We start from the raw sequence: 19,933 nt of genomic DNA, 5'->3' as shown, positions 1-19,933 counted from the left end.
AGCCCCACTATCCTCACCCCCCCTCCCACTCCCTTCCCCTCCCACCAATTCTTCGTTTCTATTCATAGACTCTGCTCTGCGGCTCTCTCGATTGCCAGCAAAATGGCAAACAAATCGTTGCAAATATTCCCCCAACGTGGCGTATGCGCAATTTTTAACCAAAGTATGAGGGCCACACACACACACACACTTACACATAGATATACTCGCATGTATGTATGTATTTTTCGAAAATACATCTGTATCCAGTCTAGCACAAATATTTGATGGCATTACGCGAGTGAGTGTGTGGAAAGGACCATTTGCTGTTGTTGATTTAATTCAACATTTGCCGAATGAAAATTTCATCCTGCGCTGACAAACGTCTCGGAGACATCCCATCACACTTATGGGAATACCCAATCCATATACGAGTTTTTATAAATCAATCCGAGATGGGATTACAAATTGATTTTGCGATTATACTTATCTGGTTTTGTCCTCTTCTTTGCAAACCATCTGAAATATTTGACATGTTAAAGGGTCAGAATATTCACCCGTAATGAGATCATACAAACGCAGTCAATGCAGTATTTATCAAATCGATCGTTTAGAGGTTTATAATACTTTTAAATCGGGCTCAAATTATGACTTAAAATTAACCATTATTTTTTGTCTGAAAAAAGGCCCCAAATAGCCGCCATTAAATAACAAAGCAGAAATCATTTTACATCTATAAGTATTTTATTATTATTTTGGAATTTATCATAAATTTTGCTTGAATTTCAAATACACATTGATAGATCATCGTTCTTCAATTTTAATAGGTCGTAACATAACTTTGATTTGCAAGCAAACAGAATCGAACAAAACGTATCTAAAATGTGAATACTTATGTGAATCAATATTTTATATGCTGTCTTCATGTACATAGATAATATATAACAATTACGATTACAAAAAAACACGACATTTCATGTGAGTGCGGAACAGAGACGGGGTCAAGGGGGGTCAGGAAAAGGGGGCGTGTTTTTATGTGCGGGGGGGAAGGGAAAGGGAAATGGGAAAGGGGGTATGACCACAGCTTGGATGAAAAATGATTTTCGCTTTCTTGTTTTCTCGGACGAAGGCGACAAGAGATAAAGTTCTATAATTTAAGCGTTAAATATATTATTTATATTATGTTTGTATACATATATATATGTATATATATATATAAGATCGTATATATGTATGTGTGTGTTGCGTGTGTTGGGGGGAGTTGGGAATATTCCTATATCGTTTTAATGACTTAAAGAACTAGAAAACATCATCATCAGCAGCAGCATTATCAGAGCTTACCCTTGTGTCTGGTTCCTCTGGGGTTATTTCAGATTCCTATTATTTGACAGGGCACACACATAATAATTTACCCTAGATATTGTATTTGAAGGCATGTATATCATACGATTAAGATGTCTTGTCTTCCCAATACGCTGCAGCTGTGTGTCAAAGGCATCGGGCGCCGTTAAAGTTTTCATTTTTCACTTTTCCTTTCTTCTTCGTTTGTTTTTTTTTTAGTTTTAGTTTCCGTTTAAGTTCTAAGTTCAGTTTCGCTCTGTTTATAAATATTGTTAATGCATTGTGTGTTTTTGTGTGTTATCATTACAGTAATTATTTGTAATAAAGACGACGGCATTCTAGGAATTGTTTATGCACAAAAGCAATTAGTTATTAGTTCCATGCTCCAATGCTTGCTTTAGTTTCTTGTTTAACTTTGCCATTACTTTCAAGCTATTTCAATGTTTATTAAATGTTCCATTTCCATCTCCATCTCCATTTCCATCTCCATCTCCCTCTCGTTGGCGCGGTCACCATCTCTTTCTGTCCCAATTTAGCAGGATGAGTGCTTGAGTTCGTGGTTGATTGATTGATTATCCTTTTGATTTGATCAGATCCCCGGTAATGCAGAGTGTCCTTAGTACCTGCTGTTGTTGAACTGCGAATTGATGGCCGTGTTGACGGCCGAGGAAGCCGCCTCCTGGACATGCTGGTTGCGCAGAAACTCGGTGGTGAACTCCGCCTGGGCCTTGGCCATGCTGGCCCCTGTGCTGCGGTAGATGGAGTGAATCTTGGTGATCATCAGCACATTGGCCACGGCCACCGCTGCGAAGCAGAAGGACACGCCCAGCAGCAGGATGCCAACGATTATGCCCGCCGCCTGACCATCGAACTGCCCGATGGCCGTAATGAAGCCACAGTAGCCCATCTTATTGAAACCAACAGTCTGCGCGATCGAGTACAATGTTTGAAAGAAGTAGATGAAAAAGAAGACCATGAAATTGAAGCTCGAGTCGTTGCGGAATGCCTTGTACGCCGGTCGGAACCTGAGGATAAATCAGGAATTGTTTTAATACGCGTGAATACCAATTAATACGAATGAATGAACCCATTCGGATGCAAAGGCAAACTCACCAGCAGACATACGAGGCGGGCGAGAAGAGCATCGTGTAGAAGATGGCCAGGAAGAAGGTCTCAAACTCGCCAGCATGAAACAATAGAATTAGCCCTCCAACTACATTGGCCAACAACGTCATGGTGTAAACTGTCAGGAATATAATGCATTGTTTATTTCCATTGCTAGGAATTTTTGCGGGCATTGGGAAAATAAAACTACATATTTATAAATAACAAATATATAAGGAATGATAAAAATAATGGCGTGAATGTTATACATTCGTAAACATTTCTGGATGTCAAAATTAGTTTACTTCGTCTCTTTAGCTGCAATTTTTGCACAAAGCCACACACATTTTTAATACGATTAGCCATGGCTACATACATCTGATTAATCATTTTACAACAGTTTGCGAACCTCACGCGATGACACATCCCAACCTACGGCCCCTTATCAGCGAAACAATATAAAAATATAGCCATAAAAAACGAATACTCACAGATCCATATGTAGTACAATCGCTTAACCAGTTTCTGGAACTCGGGCGGTATCTCCACCTCGATGTCCTGGTAGAAGCACGGCTTCACACAGAAGTTGTCCGGCAGCGGAGGCCAGTTGTTTAACTGCGGCACATTGCCCTGCAGCTGCTGTTCGCGGCGGTCCAACTCGGCGGCCTTGCGGTCCAGTTCCTCCTGCCGGCGCTAAATGTGATAAAAAAAAGTCAGATTATAAGCATAATTATATTATTTTCAAATTTAAAAACTATGAATAGATATGCGGCTTTAATAAGAGTTTACCATAAATGAGGGTCACACACATTAGTTTTTCTTGTACTTATAAGTAGGGCTTGTGAAGCCAAGTAAATCAAGGGAAACCGCAGTTTACACAGTGAATATTCATCGCGGCAACCTCTAGTCTTTGCTAGATAAACACTGGAAAGCGGATTTATCATATAGAGCGTGAGATAAGTATGGTTATCTGCGCATTCATTTTGTGGGCCGTGAGATGTGTGTTATGCACGTCATAATTCTGTTCTACCACTAGTGTTTAATGCAAAGATTTAAGGGGCAGCCAACTGTCGTGGCAACTAATGATGTGTATGTGTCGACTGTGCAGACTTACTGGATGAACTGATATTCTTTTATCAGTGTTTACTGTACTGACATTAGAAATTGAACTTCTGTGATTGGAAGTATAGATCTTGGGCACCCTATCATTGTTTGCTCTACAGATTTGATATGCGATGATGTATGTAATAGTATTTGTGCACCACAACGAGTGTTTACTGTGCTGCGGGGCGGTAATGCGAGCTGGCCGGCCAAGTGGGTTACCTGCAACTCCTCCGAAGTGATCTGTATGCTGGTGCTCGGCGCCGAGGCGCCCAGCGAACTGGTTTGCGGGGGCGGAATGTTCTGCGACAGCGGCTGCACCACCGCCGCCGTGTTCGTCGAGTTGATCTGCAGCTGCGGCTTGGCCTGCTCCTCGAACGGGTTGTAGTCCTCCAGCGAGACGAGCGCGGCGCCGCTCTGAAGGCGTCGTGCCTGTTGGATGGCGGGATCCTGCCGGTTGTGAGAGTCCCAATCAGAAATCAATTCGCGCAACATATGTGACGAATGCACCCAACACACACACACATGCGCATACCCCCAAACCCCTGCATACGTGTATGTGTGCGATGGGTTTTTTCTTCGGCTTCTGCTCTTTAATCGCCTTACCGCAAACGGATTATCCAGATTGGGCTCCCCGAAGGGATTCTCGTCGAGACCGGAACCGGACATGGGTGCTGCTTTGGGTTTCGGCTGTTCGCTGACCAAGAAAACGCACTAGTTCGCACTTTACTTTCTTGCTGTGTATATTTTCCCTATGACTCTTCTTTTAGCCGCCAGTGTGGCCGTACGACACGAATGCAGTGTGACCGAGCGAGTATAATGTAAAGATCTTGTCAGTTATTACTTTATTAATTGTGTTTCGCGTAGCCAACTATCGACAAGATTAATAAAATTAATATTTAAATAACCTTTTCATTAATACACAACAACTTTATTTAATATTTCACATAAATACTTTTTAAAAGTATCAACATCATAATATTGAGAAGCAAACCTTAACTATCATGATTGAACATACACATGTATACCATAGTTTAATAGGAACAGAAATACGCATATGCAATTTGTTTGTGATTCAACCACTATGAAAAAAAATAACAATACCTGAAGTTAAAAAATGTTGAATTATACAAGAAAAAAATTGTAATTGCTTATTAACCAGTTAATTTAAATTAATAAATTAAGTTGAAAGTACAATCGATAACAGACTCCGCTGAACCGGTTCCTTAAGAACTAGTTGCCAGCCCTGGTGCCGCCAATCCACTCCAGTTGGAATCTTGTGTTTTGGATCGAGATTCATTAACCGCTGCCCGCGTCTCCAATTCGGTTGTTTGCGATTCCATCTGCTCCAAGTCCAGACTACCAATCCTTGCAAGAATGTCGAAGCCCAGCTACAAAGTCGGTGAGTTATAAATATAAACCCCAGGGGGGTTAAGGAGCTCCGAATCACCGGCCGGCAAACATGTGCAATCCACACGAGCACATGTTTCTGAGGTTAAAATAGAGACACAAAATCGGGAACACGTTGTTGCTGGGCGCAAAAAGCCACCATAAGGTGTATAAATCAACAGCGCTTGCTTATCTGACCCTATCTCCCATATTTCCACCGATTATTACAGCCGATATCAGTCTGGCGGAATGGGGACGCAAGGCGATCATCATTGCGGAGAACGAGATGCCCGGCTTGATGGCCTGCCGCAAGAAGTACGGTCCCTCGAAGATCCTCAAGGGCGCCCGCATCACTGGCTGCCTGCACATGACCGTCCAGACGGCCGTCCTCATCGAGACCCTCGTCGAACTTGGCGCTCAGGTGCGTTGTATTCCTTGGCATCTCTGCATGCCACAACATATCATACCACTTAGTTAAGAGTTGAAAATGTACCAAAAAGTAGAAAGATTGGAGTTTCATTCATTTTTCCAATAGCAGGCTTTTACGTATTTTATATTATCACTTTTAAAAAGTAAATAGAATTTTAATTTATACAATTGAGCTTCTATTTAGTTTTGTAAGTTGAAATTGTAAATTCATTTTTATGCGAGATAGTTGGACAGATAAATACTTCCTATCAGTGTCCAAGGGCTGGTCTCGTCCCATCTTTTGTTTATGCCTTAATTTGAATAACAAAACTTTCGTTTAACGGGGGGCAAGTTCAAGGCACCCAAGATAACACCTCCAGATTGTTATTTCCTCTGACGCAGCACGTTTTGTTTTTTGATCCTCGCACATGGCAACCATTTTAAAATATTAATGTTAAACTTTAAGAAAAGAGCATTGATTTTTTTTAGTTACTTTATATATCATAAACAAATAATTGATTATTTTAACAACAATAATAATAAATAGTAAGACACGTCTGCTATCAGAAGTACATTTTTAAATTAAAATCCTTATGCCTATGTTAAATTTTCATATGCATTTTTATGTCCAACAGGTTCAATGGTCCAGCTGCAACATCTTCAGTACCCAGGATAATGCTGCGGCGGCGATCGCTGCCACCGGTGTGCCGGTGTACGCCTGGAAGGGCGAGACGGACGAGGAGTACCTGTGGTGCATCGAACAGACCTTGGTCTTCCCCGACGGCCAGCCCCTGAACATGATCCTCGACGATGGCGGCGATCTGACCAATCTGGTGCACGAGAAATTCCCCCAATACCTGAAGGGCATCAAGGGTCTGAGCGAGGAGACGACCACTGGCGTTCACAATCTGTACAAGATGTTCAAGGAGGGTCGCCTGGGCATACCCGCGATCAATGTCAACGATTCGGTGACCAAGAGCAAGTTCGACAACCTCTACGGTTGCCGGGAGTCGCTGATCGATGGCATCAAGCGCGCCACGGACGTGATGATCGCCGGCAAGGTTTGCTGCGTGGCCGGATACGGCGATGTGGGCAAGGGCTGTGCCCAGGCGTTGAAGGGATTCGGCGGCCGTGTTATCGTCACCGAGATCGATCCGATCAACGCTCTGCAGGCGGCAATGGAGGGCTACGAGGTGACCACCATGGAGGAGGCCAGCAAGGAGGCCTCCATCTTTGTGACTACCACCGGCTGCCGGGACATCATTACCGGCGAGCACATTCTCCAGATGCCCGACGACGCGATCGTCTGCAACATCGGTCACTTCGACATCGAAATCGATGTCGACTGGCTAAACGCGAATGCCAAGGAGAAGGTGAACGTGAAGCCACAGGTGGATCGCTACACGATGCCAAATGGCAAGCACATCATCCTGTTGGCCGAGGGTCGTCTGGTGAATCTGGGCTGTGCCCACGGCCATCCCAGCTTCGTGATGTCCAACTCCTTCACCAACCAGGTGCTCGCCCAGATCGAGCTGTGGACCAAGTCCGATAAGTACGCCGTTGGCGTTCACGTCCTGCCCAAGATCCTCGACGAGGAGGTGGCCGGTCTGCATCTGGAGAAGCTCGGCGTGAAGCTCACCAAGCTGACGGACAAGCAGGCCAGCTACTTGGGCGTCGCGCAGACTGGTCCCTTCAAGCCCGATCACTACCGGTACTGAGCACTTGATCCCGAACCAACCGCCAACCGGTTCCGAACCCGTAACCAAATCCGAGTCCGAATCCGAATCGGACCCACTAGTTATCTATTGCTTGCGCATTTCACTGTTCACCTAGGCTCCAATAAAAACTCATCTCACGTACTCTCAGCGAGAGAAAAACCCACAACATGCTACAATGTTTTTCCTCTACACAAAAATGAAAGGGTATATATGTTTGGGTAAAAAATTTGACATAGAGCTTAACTTACGCGTAGAGGTTTACATTTTCTCTTAAGCTTCTAGTAGAGACCTTTCAAATGTTTAGTATTTACCTAAAATACAAATTAAAAAGGATTTTAATGGGCTGTAATTTTAATAATTCTTCGTATTTTAATTTGGTTGAGGTGATTCCGAATAACTTAAAACAAATAAATACAACTTTATAAAACAAATAGCATTGTCAAAATAATTCCACTATCAACTTTGTCACACAAAAACATTAGCGTGAACATGCAGAATCTCCCAAACTTGTTTTTTAATTCAAAACACATGTTATTGAAATCATGCTATTTTCTAAAACTTATCAGTTGTGGTTATTACAACGTGAAAATAACAGTGACTCAACAAGTTGGGATTTCTTTAAATAGTTAAGGTCAAGGGCGAAAATAAATCTCTTAAATCAAATCCAAACGAAATCTAAAATGTAGTAGCATATTTGCGTAAGCAAATTTAGTCTTGGTAATAACTACACTATTTATTTGTTTTATGTAGGGGTCAGCGCCTAGAACCTTATCTCCAACTATTAACATACTAATTGGCCGTATATTTAGAGGACCCGGAGCGTTGACAGAAATCCTTAGAGATGGAAAACCTTAGTTGACAGAAATCACTAAGCAAAAAAATGTATGACAGTAAAAATTGTATTTTCTTAAAAGATTTTGGAACCCTGTTAGAAATCTTGCTTACGCCTCTGGAGTGACTCAGCGGTTTTGTGATCCATCTCGCACATCTGCGTGAAGTGCTTATCGTTATCTCGCTCACCACAATCGTAGGGTATTCGAGATTAGCAACGGCCCAACCTTCACACAGATAGCGTTGATTGCGGCCGGTTACCAGATGGTCGCCCCATCTCGCTCTCTCTAATACTCTCTTGCCGTGGCAAGTACATAAAGCCATCTCGCTTCCACCTGCAATTGCAGTTGTAAACTCATTGTTATTGTGTGATTTCACGTTTTCTTGTACATTTCACTTGGAACACTTGTTGCGTGCGAAAGGGGTTTTAGATTCAAAACATTCCTGCCTTCTGCTGGCAAATTACATCATCCTCAGGCGGCGAAAATGTCTCAGCATCGAAGATGTCTTGGTTCCGGATGGATGATCATGTTGGTCACCCTGGGACTGGCATTTTCACCCACTCACGGATGGATGGCCCACTTTCGTCCGGCTTCCTTGAAACTGCATATGGAAAGCGGTGATCGGGTGCAGCTTACCTTAGAGAACCTGGCTCTATCCACGCTGCAGCAACCGGAACGATACCACTTCCGCTTGGAGAGTGTGGACACGAATTTGGCCAGCGTTCCCGAGGAGAACGGCACCATTCCGCTGAACGATTTCAACACGGAGACACGCGACTGGACGGGCCACATTCAGGTTGATGCCCACTTCCTAGGCCAAACGAAGATCGAAGTGAGGTTGTACGACACCCAGTTGAACTCCAGTGAGTTGCCCACCAATTGGAGCAACGATAGCTCGTTGGATGTAAAGATCTTGCGCCCAAATCGCGTCCTGGATCATGTCTTTCTGGGCTCCATTATACTGCTGATGTCGCTCCTGTACATCAACTTTGGAGCTGCATTGAATCTGGATGTGCTGAGGGGTCTGATTACCAGGCCCATTGGTCCCTGCATCGGATTCGTGATGCAGGTGGTGGGTATGCCCCTGCTGAGCTACGCCCTCGGTGTCTTCATATTTCCCCAGGCACCGGCCATGCAGCTGGGTCTCTTCTTCACCGGCATTTCGCCCAGCGGAGGAGCATCGAACACGTGGACCGCCGTGCTGGGCGGGAATATCCATCTCTCCGTGCTGATGACCACTGTTTGTAATGTTGCCGCCTTCGCGACGATGCCTCTGTGGGTTTTTACACTCGGGCAGCTGATCTTCGAGCGAGCGGGCATCCAGGTGCCCTACGAAAAGATAGCCACCTACTGCGGCTGCCTGATTGTTCCGCTGCTGGTGGGGCTGCTCATCCAGAAGCGACTGCCGCGACTAACTAGGATCCTGGTCCGCCTGCTAAAGCCCATCTCTGGCTGCCTTATCCTGTTTATCGTCGTCTTCGCCATCATCACCAACTACTATCTGTTCTACTTGTTCTCCTGGCAGGTGAGATGCAAATCTGCTCCTGCAGAGTTTAGGAGTTATCTAAGATTAGGAGCATTAGCGGATAGTACCTTTTGCTTAATTAAATCTTAGTAAGAGTTAGAGTTTACTTTACAGCTGGGCTAAATAAATGAGTAAAGGGCGAAACAATTTTTTTATCAATTATATTTTATTATTCTAATTTTTATAACATGAATACAAAGAATTGATGCTCTTAAATACAGCAAACTAGTCACATTTAAATATAAAAAACCAGATTAACCTGCTTTGCAGAACTATGCTTTTAAGATCAAACCCAAGATAACACAAATCAAATAGATGTTAATAAACCAAACCTTGGGTAATTACATTTATTCTTAAGCTTTTAAAAGTGCAACAAATGAATTATTATGATTATTACTCTCCGCAGATCGCTGTGGCTGGAATGGCTTTGCCAGGTCTGGGCTACACATTCGCCTGGCTGGCGGCCAAGTTGCTCCATCAAAATGCCGCCGACGCTCTGACCATCGCCATTGAGACAGGCATCCAGAACACGGGCATCGCGATCTTCCTGCTCACAACCACGCTGGAATCGCCGGAGGCGGACCTCACCACGGTGGTGCCAGTGTCGGTGGCCGTGATGACACCGTTCCCCCTGCTGGGGATCTATCTCTACAAACGATGCTGTGCACCAAAAACGACCGAAGCCACCGCTTCCGAGGCAGAGCGGATTTTTTGAGCCTTCAGATGCTAATCTTTATAGCTGTTGCGTTAGCTTCACTGTTAAAGTATTTGTACATATTGGTTTTTGATAACTTATACATCGTGTAGCATATAGACAAGGCTGAGATGCAGTCAAGCTGTGTTTGGGGACCAACGAATGCAATAAATCTCAAGTGTCTTACGTTCCAGAATTTCCTACACCTAAGTCGCTCCCACATATTTTGTATTGATTATTTTACAATAAAGTGATATTTATAACTTTATCCAAATGAACAAATGGTTTCCTCTTTCAAACTGATTTAATTGATAGAACTTTGTTACTGTAAGGTAAAGGTAAAGGTAGCAATAGGGTTTAAAAAAAATCCTACTATTTAACAACTTTTTAAGCCAATTTATTTCAGTTATTCATCTTAAGTTCTTTCTTTAGCGTTCGAGATAACTTTTAGTAAAAGTTACAATTGTTAATGGTGAGGCAGAAAACTTCAGCGTGAGGCTTTCACTAATAAATGTACAATGTATATGAAGCGCATATCTATCCATCCACATTCCAGGCATATATAACCACATATATTCTAGACTTAGTAGAAGAGTATGTCCATTGAGGATCATTGGGTGGCCATTGTGTAGGCGAGAAGGGCCGCCTCGTCCAGAGTCACCACCTCGGTGGACAGTGCCTGGAGGATCTTCAGCAGGCCAAATATGGTGTGTGCGCCAAGGTTGAGTTGCCGGAATTCGTACAGCAACCGCATATAGTTCACCGTGCCCGTACTCAAGTCCACGCCATTCAGCATGTTCGGCAACAGGTTATAGTAGTTGATCACACAGAAAGCGCGCTGCAGATCCGGACCACTGACGGTGGTCACATAGCTGGGATCCAGTCGCTTTCGGCTGAGAAACTCCCTCAAGGGCAGACACAACTCGCGCGTTGAGTCCTCCATTTCCTGCTTGAAAAGTTCCTGCATCATCTGGATGAGTTCCACGGAGATGAGCGGATGCTCCGTCTCCCGGCCGCGACTCAGGAAGGCATCGATCAGCTTCAGCTGCCACACATCGATGTTATTCAGCATGGACTTGGTCACGTGCTGGGGACAAAAGATATATTAAATGTCAATATATTGAGTAGTATTCCCAAAGAGCTTCCCACTTACATCGTAAAGCGTTAAATAGACGGGCAGTAGGTGCATTCGATCCTTGACGACTGCGTTGTAGAAGAGCAGCATCATCTGGTGGCGCTTCACCAGCTCCGGATAGGACAGGTCCGTGCCCTTGGTCTCCAGGCAGCGACTCAGGAACGGCTTGACCATCCGTTCGCTGGCGAACTGCTGCAGATCGTTCATGTCAATCTGCCAGCAGATGCTCTGCTCCATGGTTAGGGTCTGGGCGAGCATGCTCTTCAGCCGATCGGGATCCTCCAAGTGGGAGAGGCATCCGGTGCGCTTCTTAATATCGATCGGTGCACTCATCTCCAGCGCCTTTTCCAACTGATGCCAGTTGCGGGAGCGCTCGAAGCACACTGGCCAGTAGTTCTCGTCGTCCACAACCACTTGCTGCAGACTGCTCAGCACGGGCAGGATGCAGGGCGCGATGGGCAGGCGGCGCATCTCGTTGGCGCCAATCTCCAGTACGGATATGTTGGCCAGGCACAGCTGGTTGGTGTCAATGTCGCGCGTCAGGAAGAGGCGCGGTTCCACAGCGAGCACATAAAGATGCCTCAGTGCTTGCAGGTGGTAACTAAGAAAAAATTAGTGTTAAGCTTTGCTTCTCTGGAAATCGGAATCCATCCTCACCGATTATCATTACTGTGGATGGGAAACTTGGGAAAGAAGGCGCAGACCAGAGCTGCAATCGATTCCGGCGTCTTGGCAATGGTGAAACGACCCGCTCCGAGAAAGAGCAGACCGAGCGACATGTGAATGGCCATGTGGGAGCCGTAGGTGATGTGCGGATACTGCGGTCCCACACGCGATCTCAAGTACCGGATGATGCGAAGGATCTCGCAGTTGCCGGAACCGGCGAACACCAGCGAAATGGAGATGAGCAGCACCATCAGGCAACTCTCAACGGTGGTGCGGCCGGTACACTCGCCCATTGCCGTACCGGGAAAGCTCAGGAACTCCTTGATCACGGCCCTCAGCGTGGCGAACGCCACCATGTCCTCCGTGCCGGCGTACTTGAGACCAATGCAGAATGCAGCTCCTGCCATAATGTTGCAGTAAGCTTGGCTAAAATAGGAGTATAATTAATTGCCACATCGTAGTTTAATTTACGAATCCCCGCTACTTACGCGATGGCCTCGTAGTCCACATCCTCGCCAGCGGGCTCATCGTCGTGCGAGGGAAGCAGCAGGTGAATCCGCAGAGTTGACGGGAACTGCGCCTGGAACCACTCGTTGTCGGGTCGGATGTCCTGCCACAGGATCAGACCCCGGGCAATGGTGCGCAGCAGCAGGAAATCCGGACGCACCATGTCCAGCAGATACCGCGAATCCGGCGGCTGCATCCACTCGGCGATTGCCGCATTGCCGGAATTGAAGAACATCAATCCCAGGGCGAGAGTGGCGCCGGGAGCGGTGACATCTATATTGACGTTATCGCCTTCTCGAACTTGGAAGGACGCCAGTCGGTACTTCTCCTTTTGGGAGCCACTAATGGGTCTCTTCACTCCGCCGACCATGTAATAGTGCAGCGTGTCCGGCAATTGGAGATCCCTCAATCCCGCCGGCGATTCCCCCTGGCCCAGGGTGACCAACCCAAGGGACAGTCCAGCCGTCATGGCATACGATTCGCGCTCCACGCAGTTCTCCATCTCGGGACCCGGCGGTCGTCCGATCTCCTGCAGCAGCACCTCGGCAATGTGCCGCTTGGCCGAGCCCTGGTAAAGCAGACCGATGCCCATCAAAGCGGCCACCTGTGTGCTCTGCGGTATGTCCAGCTCCATGGCGGTGGCCGGCAGCAGTGCCTCCAGGTGAACACTCAGCAGTTTGGTGGTCTTCGTGTCCATTGAGCCGCGATGGGCAGCCGAAATGCCCAGCAAGAGGCCCACGTTGGTCATCTCGTCGCACTTGACCAAATACTTGTAGACACTCATGAAGGACAGCGTCTTGAGGTGGCCATTCAGGCCCAGGGCCATGAGGAAGCCGGCGTGCTCCAGGGCGTTGTTCGCCTGCGCCTTCGGCTTGTTGTAAACAATCCACGTGGAGTCGATGTCCTGGGCCTGCGGCGAGATCTTCAGTCCCGTCGCCACGCCATTGTGGAACGATGGCCACATCTGCATATTCGCAGGGAACTCTATCTGCTGCATCTCGATGGTGGTTCCCTTCACCGGCTCCCTGCCCACCAGACACAGCTTGGGCATGGACAGGCTGTCGCTGGGTCTGGGCATCATCGTTCGCAGGGTGAACATTCCACGGCCCAGAGGCAAGGTCATCGTTCTCGCACACAGAGCGAACAGTTGCTTCTCCTGCTCCTCGATGAACTCGTGGTCACTGGTGCCCGGCGACTGCTGCACTTCGATGACCACCGGTTCCGAGCTGTTGAGCAGCCGACGCACTTCCTCCACCCGCATGTCGTCGGGAAAGCGCAAGCGCAGCAGCTTCGTGTCCATGTTGTCCATGTCGTCGTGTCGCAATTGCTCCTGCGGCTCCGGCTCGGGTCCTCCGGTGGGAGGACACCTGGCCGACAGGGAGTCCTCCTTGTAGACCCGGCCGCAGTGCGGTTGTCCATTGCTCGCCTCCAGGAAGGGCAGTTGGGCATGGGCCGCCAGTTCGGGCCGCAGGATGAGCTCGTAGGTAGCCATGCTGCAGCCCATGGGAGGCGACAGACGCGCCTGCTCGAGAGCCTCGGCCACGATCAGATGCACTGCCGCCGGAAAGCGCTCGATGTCGCGCCGCGTCAACCGCATGGCCAGGATCAACTCGAGCATCTGGTGACAGCGCGGCGCATCCGCCGTAATGCTCCGCTTGACCCGCCGCGGATAGTTCGATTGCACGGCCTCGGGAATCTCGAGCAGCTGCCACCAGTGCTTCAGGCGCTCCTGCCCGTGGACCACCAGCGAAACGAGCTGCAGCAAGTTGCGACTTCGCTCGTTCACACACGCCACGAAGCTGTACGGCAGCACCTCCTCCTCGCCGACGATTATGTGCTCCAGCTGGGCGAACACACTGGGCGCCGGAACGCGCAGCAGCTCCTGGTGCAGCATCATGGCCCCGTGCTCTGCTCCCAGCAACGAGAGCTTGCCAGTGCGATTGGAGAGCTCGGGAAAGTCGAGGATGTAGTGCAGCACGTAGCTGTCCAGCTGCATGTCAATAGCCAACTGGTGTAGAAACTATAGAGGGGAGATATAGTCAAGATCCTATTGGTTCATAATTCATTGTTTACCCACCGTTGCCAGGTAGGGAAGCGCTGAATAGAAGACGGCGTCCAGCTTGAGGTCCTCGTACAGTAAATGCAGGCTGAAGAAGATGGCCGGTATCATTTGGAAGAGCGGGGCACTGACATCCACGCTGTAGCTGTGACCATCGGCTCCGCAGGGAGCCAGTGTCGTCTGGAGCAGCAGGAACTCCCAGTCGTCGTCGGTGAAGTCCTCGCAGTCATTGTACTTTCGCCGTTTCTTCGGCTCATCCTGAGCGCCCAGCGTGGAATTGGAGCTGCAATTGGACCCGTCACCCGATCCCGTGGCAGTTGCTCCTCCGAAATGCGTTTGCAGCAGCGGTGTGCCACATCTTCCGTAGCTCTCGGCCGTTTCCACATCGGGAGCAGCGGTCAAGCCCATCAGGGCGAGCAGCGTGCACCGAAAAAGCAACCATTCCTGCTCGATCGAGTAGTCCCGCGATCCCGGCGGATTCCTGGCGCTGTACCAACGGATCACGAAGTGCAGGAACTGCCCGGGACTCAGAACCTGCCGCAGAGTGGCCACACAGCGGGTCAGCAGTCGCGTGTCGTTCAGCAGCGGCAGTGCGATCCTCAGCATTCTGCCGGTGGCATAAACCAAAGTCAGTCTATTGCCCGCCGGATCCCTGAGGGACTTGCACACATTGTGCGCCTGCCTTTGGGTGTACGAAACCGCCAGCGGTTGGATGGGTGACAGCATGTGCAGCTCCTCGTCGAAGGCGGCGAGATCCGCCTGCGCTTTCGTGGGCAGCAGGCTGCTCCGTCGCACCTCCGCAAAGGAACTGCTCTTCGAAGGATTGCCGCCGGTGCTTCTGGCTGCCACCGGTGTCTTCAGTTGCTGCGGAGCCGGCGGAGGTGCCGGAGCGGGTGTGGGTGTGGGTGTGGCTGTGGCCGTGGGAATGGCACTCGGCGCCAGCAAAGGCGTGATGTGCACCTTGGAAATGAGCACAGTGCCCGTGTAGAGGATCAGACTGCCGCTCGGATCGAGGACGGCGATCATGTGCAGTCGGTTGAGACCCACGGCATCCTTGGCGGACAGCGTGGATGCGAGAGTCGACAGCTGTACCTCACTGCCGCCGTAGCCAGTGAGGCGGACCAACTGGAGGCGGCAAGAGCGGGCCAGCAAATAGCAGAGAAACGTCTGGCCCACCAGATCCGTGTGGATGAAGGCTCGGGTGGCCATCTCGCAGAACTCGCGTTGCCTGGGGATCGCAATCACTTTAATTGAGGGACCCCATCATCTCTGTACTACTCACGTTCCGTAAGTGTTCTCTGTCCAGATGTGCTCCAAACACATCTCCGGCTCAATGGGCTTGGCCGGCTTGACGTGCGTCATCTTGCGCATATCCTTGACGGACATGGACTGCTGGCTGATACTGCTCTGCAATTGGCTCAGCGGAGTGCCCAAAGAAGCGCGACTGCAGAGAAGAGTTTATCAATAAGAAAATAGTTTATTCTAGGTTGTGGAAACCTACTTGGATTGGCCGAGGACTCCACTGAAAGACTGCGACTGGCTGAGTCCGAACTTGGAATAGTTAGGCTGGCCCGTGGTTGTGTTGTTCCTGCCCAAAAACGAGGTATTCGTGGCTTTTGGTGTGGCTGGCAATTATATATGTTTTAAATGCAATGTTCTATCCCTTTTTCTCCTTAGAACTCACCGCCCGTTTGCTTCGTGGAACTAAAGCTATTGCCTCCCGCCTGAGATCTCGGTCCCAGCAGCGTCTGGCCCAGCTCCTGCTGCTGGCCAACATAGTTGACCTCGTCCGGCGTCACCTTTCGCAGGCGAGCCACGAAATGCTTGAAGAACTTGGCGTCGTACAGCAGCACCAGATCCGAATCATCGGTGGTGAAGACGACACTGTACTCCGGCTCGGTCATGTAGCCCGTGGAGCCGGTGGAGGTCTTCAGGACGACTGGACAGGCCTCGTGCAGCGGATGCGACATGGAGAAGAGCCGCGGCATCGGAATGGAGAGGTGTGATATCAATGCGGAGCTCGAGTCCTTCTCTAGCAGCAAACCGTGCTTGGTTTGCCAAACCTGCGAGACGGGAAAGTCCAGATTGGCCAGGAAGTCCTCGCCGTCATTGCAGTAGACCCTCAGGGCGTCCTCATCCATCACACAGATGGCGGTGAGCTTGTCATCATCCGACTGAACCGCTGCCTTCAGCTGGGCCAACCGTCCGCGGACGAAGCTGCGATTGAGGAAGCAGGCAAAGCGCACCGGCGAATCACTGGTGAAGCACATGCGCCGGTAAACCCCGTCCCCGTCGTCGTCGTCGTCCTTAAAACCCTGCGTCCAAACGACCGTGTTCCGGTGGACATACAGCTCCTCCTCATTGTTCACCATGTAGTCGCACATCGGCTCCTCGCGCCGCTCGAGCGGCGGGTCCAGCAGGCTCTGGGGCAGCGATGTGAGCTGTGTGGCCGCCGCCGCCTTCGGTCCGCATCGCTTTGTCCGCTCGATCAACTGGCGTCGGCGGGCGGCCCGCTCCTCGGCTGCCTCGTAGTCGTCGTACAGCTCACGGATGGTCCAGGACTCCTGGCCGCCGGCTGGGGACTCCTCCAGTCCGGCCGACGAGATGTTTACGTTCTGCAGCCGCTGCACCAGTGGGTACTCCGAGGTGGGCAGCTGGTGACGCGCCAGCGGCTGGTCGTGCGGACCGGGGTGCTCGGCGGCCGACAGACGCCCGCGCGGCACAAACTCCAGCGGCGGTTCTGCGACGGCGATCATTTCCGCATTGCCGGGTGCATCCAGAGTGTCAAATGAGGAATTAAATTATTACAAATTATACGTCCCGCGCACCGGCTGGTAGAGATGGAACGAAAGTCGATGTTCGATGTGTTCCGACAGTTGGACAACTTTGATGTTTTCTCCATTAGTTATGGCGCGTACCCACTACTGCCAGTTTTCTATCGATAACTTGAGAAGATATTGAACTCCATGCAAGCCACCATAAATCTAAAGCTTGATAAACGCATATGTTTTTTTATAAACGATAATAATAATTCCTGATAACCCAAACAAAATGGGAAATTTCTTATTTTTTGCTTTGGCTGGCCTTTGTTTACTAGCGGTAGTTTTTTGAGTGCCATAGCAAGCAGCCTTAGCGGTTATCCGCAACGTCTGGCAACACTGTCCTGGGTTTTGTTGTGCTTTTTTGTTGTCACCGGATTATCGGAATTTAAGGCTTTGGCCAGGGAAACCGGTAGACGGCGATTCTGGAGAGGATTGGCAATGAGCAGCGGCACCGCCGGCTGCAAGCGCGTGCACAGCATCGAGGTTGAGCAGCCGTTGGAGGCGGAGCGCGTGCAGCACGGCATTTTGTTGGTCAAAGGACGCCTTTCGCCCAAGTGTTCCACGGCGCGTCAACTAAAGGCCACCCTCGATCTCCCCGAGAATTCTTCGCGGGAGCAACTCACCCAACTCTCGGCCGCCGGCGAGTTCAAGCTCCTTTTCGATTTGGAGCAACCCGAGCGGGGGAACACCGACGAGGAGATTGTTTGCCTCCTGGAACTGAGATCTTGCAGCGCCGCCCGCTTGATCAGGTTCAGTTACAAGCCCCGCAGCAGCTCCTACCGGGTGCAGCCATTGTATGTGCTCTGCCGGGACGAGGAGAGACCAGAGGAGCAGCAGCGCCAGTTTCACTCGCTGATCGATTTGAATCTGCGCCTGGTGCAGTGCATCTACGCCCACAAACTGCACGCAGCTGGCTTTCCCAATCGAACGTTCACCTTGAACGGCCCGTGCTGCTCCTTCCGCAGCCAATTGACCCGCGAGGAGGCACTGTCCAAGAGCGAGGACGAGTTGTGGCAGCTCTTGGCCGGCGAGATCATCGCCTGCCCGCAGTGGGGCCACCAGTTGCTCCTCAAGTTCGTGGCCTTTGTGGCCTGCACACGCTACGACGGCGACGCACTGTTGGCCAGCGGAGACACCTCGTACGCGAACATCCGGCGGCATTTAAAGGGGCACGCTGCCTTGGGCGGTGGAGGACTCGCATTATTCGGGAGTGCCCACTTCTACGCCTGGCCTCGGAGCTTCTCGGAGATCGGTGACTGTGTGCGGAGTGCGGAACGCGTGGACATTGCCCGACTGCCGGACGAGAGCAACTACAGAAGGACCTACGGCGGCGTTTATGCCAGCACTTTGGGCGCCGTGTGCCACGAATTGGGGCACTGCTTCGATCTGGGCCACACCAGCGAGGGTGTGATGGGTCAGGGCTTCGACTACTTGAATCGCGTCTTGACCGTGGACCAGCCCACGGAGCATTTACCACAGAGGATCGTGGCGGCACCGGGAGCCAGGAAAGCCGCTAGCTCATCGGAGGCAGCTGCCGGCCATCGGCCGCGATTCACCAAACTAAAACTGCAGCAGTCCAGCAGCCAGCTGTTGGACAACTATCACAACCAAAGACGCCACGACAGCTTCTATTTTGCCCGCAACTGCGCCGTGATTCTGGCCCAACATCGCTGGCTCAATCTCGAACTGGAGCAGACTGCCAGCGGAAGCTGTGGGCCCGCTGAAATCCAGTTGAGTTGGGCCACCAAGGAAATCGTGTCCAGCAGGCCGCTCCGACTGGTCGAGCTGCGCTGCAATCAGAATAGTCTGGTCGCCCACTACGAGGAGTTCGAGACGAGGCGCAGTGGCAGCAGCGAGGTGGAGGCACCTGTGCTCCGCTTCCAGTTGCCCGCTTCTCTGTGGCACCTCCTCGCCGAGCAGCGCACCCACTACGTGTTCGTACTGACTACAAGTGGCGATACCAAGCGGCTTTCCTGTGATTCGTAGGATTAGAAGAGACTGGAGGAGTAGGCGGATTAGTGGGACTAATCCTATAAGGTGAGTCACCGTTTTCGGTAATCAAATCACAAGGATTGCTACGAGTTTGTTGAGTTTGTTTTTTAACTAACTGATGAACTGATTAGTGATTAGTTATTTTGATTAATGCTCGCTTAAAAGTTCTCTTTAAAAATCATAAGACTACCAATAACAACTTATTTATTTACTTGTTAATGCATATACGTTATTTTTGAGCTGGTGCACGTAACCTTACCACTTTAACTGATTAAATGTGTGGTTTTGTTTGAAGTCAAACCAATCAAGGAACGATCAATTAGCTGATAAACATTCTTGGCGGAAGATTTCCCCGCCACCCAAACAAATTACATGATAAAACCCACCTATCACCGCTGACTCATGGGTTTATTGTCGAGTAGTTGGTGACGTTCAGCTGTTTATGTTCCAAATCAAACTTTACAGTGGTTCCAATATCAAAAAGATTCCCCTTGATAACGATGCAAAGAGCGTGCCATAAAGCTATTGAATTTGCAAGAGGCGCGTTATCAGTTTACAATTATTGTGAGGAAAACCCTGTTACTCTGCTATAAAAATTGAACTAGTAATGCAGTTTGTTGGGGAATTAAATTACAAACTTTTAGAGGTATGTCCCTTGAA

General features: G+C 49.6%; 5 protein-coding genes across 5 annotated transcripts; 3 read left to right on the top strand and 2 right to left on the bottom strand.

Moving 5' to 3' along the window:
- Positions 1–701: 701 nt before the first annotated feature.
- On the bottom strand, positions 702–4,326 carry LOC108094702 (secretory carrier-associated membrane protein 5). Its single transcript, XM_017195438.2, has 5 exons — positions 4,132–4,326; positions 3,748–3,975; positions 2,916–3,117; positions 2,434–2,563; positions 702–2,345 (listed from the first exon to the last, which is right to left on the bottom strand). Exons 1-5 carry the CDS (start codon positions 4,192–4,194, stop codon positions 1,937–1,939), a joined length of 1,032 nt encoding a protein of 343 aa, XP_017050927.1. The 5' UTR covers positions 4,195–4,326; the 3' UTR covers positions 702–1,936.
- Positions 4,327–4,782: 456 nt separating this feature from the next.
- On the top strand, positions 4,783–7,206 carry LOC108094708 (adenosylhomocysteinase). Its single transcript, XM_017195445.2, has 3 exons — positions 4,783–4,927; positions 5,145–5,335; positions 5,958–7,206. The coding sequence occupies exons 1-3, from the start codon at positions 4,903–4,905 to the stop codon at positions 7,038–7,040; spliced, it is 1,299 nt and encodes a 432-aa protein (XP_017050934.1). The 5' UTR covers positions 4,783–4,902; the 3' UTR covers positions 7,041–7,206.
- A 1,022-nt stretch (positions 7,207–8,228) lies between these two features.
- On the top strand, positions 8,229–10,370 carry LOC108094627 (P3 protein). The gene is made up of 2 exons (XM_017195315.2): positions 8,229–9,398; positions 9,805–10,370. Exons 1-2 carry the CDS (start codon positions 8,358–8,360, stop codon positions 10,111–10,113), a joined length of 1,350 nt encoding a protein of 449 aa, XP_017050804.1. The 5' UTR covers positions 8,229–8,357; the 3' UTR covers positions 10,114–10,370.
- A 97-nt stretch (positions 10,371–10,467) lies between these two features.
- LOC108094626 (anaphase-promoting complex subunit 1) lies at positions 10,468–17,306 on the bottom strand. Its single transcript, XM_017195313.2, has 8 exons — positions 16,144–17,306; positions 15,961–16,084; positions 15,742–15,903; positions 14,478–15,687; positions 12,382–14,420; positions 11,885–12,319; positions 11,246–11,828; positions 10,468–11,179 (listed from the first exon to the last, which is right to left on the bottom strand). The coding sequence occupies exons 1-8, from the start codon at positions 17,213–17,215 to the stop codon at positions 10,703–10,705; spliced, it is 6,102 nt and encodes a 2,033-aa protein (XP_017050802.1). The 5' UTR covers positions 17,216–17,306; the 3' UTR covers positions 10,468–10,702.
- Positions 17,307–17,618: 312 nt separating this feature from the next.
- LOC108094619 lies at positions 17,619–19,267 on the top strand. The gene has a single exon (XM_017195302.2). The coding sequence runs from the start codon at positions 17,720–17,722 to the stop codon at positions 19,265–19,267; it is 1,548 nt and encodes a 515-aa protein (XP_017050791.1). The 5' UTR covers positions 17,619–17,719.
- Positions 19,268–19,933: the final 666 nt, after the last annotated feature.

Source organism: Drosophila ficusphila, unplaced genomic scaffold (assembly GCF_018152265.1).
Source record: "Drosophila ficusphila isolate 14025-0441.05 unplaced genomic scaffold, ASM1815226v1 contig_198, whole genome shotgun sequence".
In the NCBI taxonomy this organism is placed as follows: Eukaryota; Metazoa; Arthropoda; class Insecta; order Diptera; family Drosophilidae; genus Drosophila; species Drosophila ficusphila.
Note: the sequence above shows the minus strand (reverse complement) of the source record. Positions and strands in the feature narration are given on the sequence as shown.

Bases quoted from the DNA above. Each gene is read 5' to 3' on its own strand.
- LOC108094627 (XM_017195315.2), top strand. From the start codon at position 8,358: ATGTCTCAGCATCGAAGATGTCTTGGTTCCGGATGGATGATCATGTTG. The intron at 9,399-9,804 runs GTGAGATGCAAA...TACTCTCCGCAG, and splicing joins TCTACTTGTTCTCCTGGCAG to ATCGCTGTGGCTGGAATGGC.
- LOC108094702 (XM_017195438.2), bottom strand. From the start codon at position 4,194: ATGTCCGGTTCCGGTCTCGACGAGAATCCCTTCGGGGAGCCCAATCTG. The intron at 3,976-4,131 runs GTAAGGCGATTA...CACAACCGGCAG, and splicing joins ATCTGGATAATCCGTTTGCG to GATCCCGCCATCCAACAGGC. The intron at 2,346-2,433 runs GTGAGTTTGCCT...ATTTATCCTCAG, and splicing joins CCCGCCTCGTATGTCTGCTG to GTTCCGACCGGCGTACAAGG.
- LOC108094708 (XM_017195445.2), top strand. From the start codon at position 4,903: ATGTCGAAGCCCAGCTACAAAGTCG. The intron at 4,928-5,144 runs GTGAGTTATAAA...CGATTATTACAG, and splicing joins GAAGCCCAGCTACAAAGTCG to CCGATATCAGTCTGGCGGAA. The intron at 5,336-5,957 runs GTGCGTTGTATT...TATGTCCAACAG, and splicing joins TCGTCGAACTTGGCGCTCAG to GTTCAATGGTCCAGCTGCAA.
- LOC108094626 (XM_017195313.2), bottom strand. From the start codon at position 17,215: ATGATCGCCGTCGCAGAACCGCCGCTGGAGTTTGTGCCGCGCGGGCGT. The intron at 16,085-16,143 runs GTGAGTTCTAAG...TATAATTGCCAG, and splicing joins TTCCACGAAGCAAACGGGCG to CCACACCAAAAGCCACGAAT. The intron at 11,829-11,884 runs GTGAGGATGGAT...ATTTTTTCTTAG, and splicing joins ATCCACAGTAATGATAATCG to TTACCACCTGCAAGCACTGA.
- LOC108094619 (XM_017195302.2), top strand. From the start codon at position 17,720: ATGAGCAGCGGCACCGCCGGCTGCAAGCGCGTGCACAGCATCGAGGTT.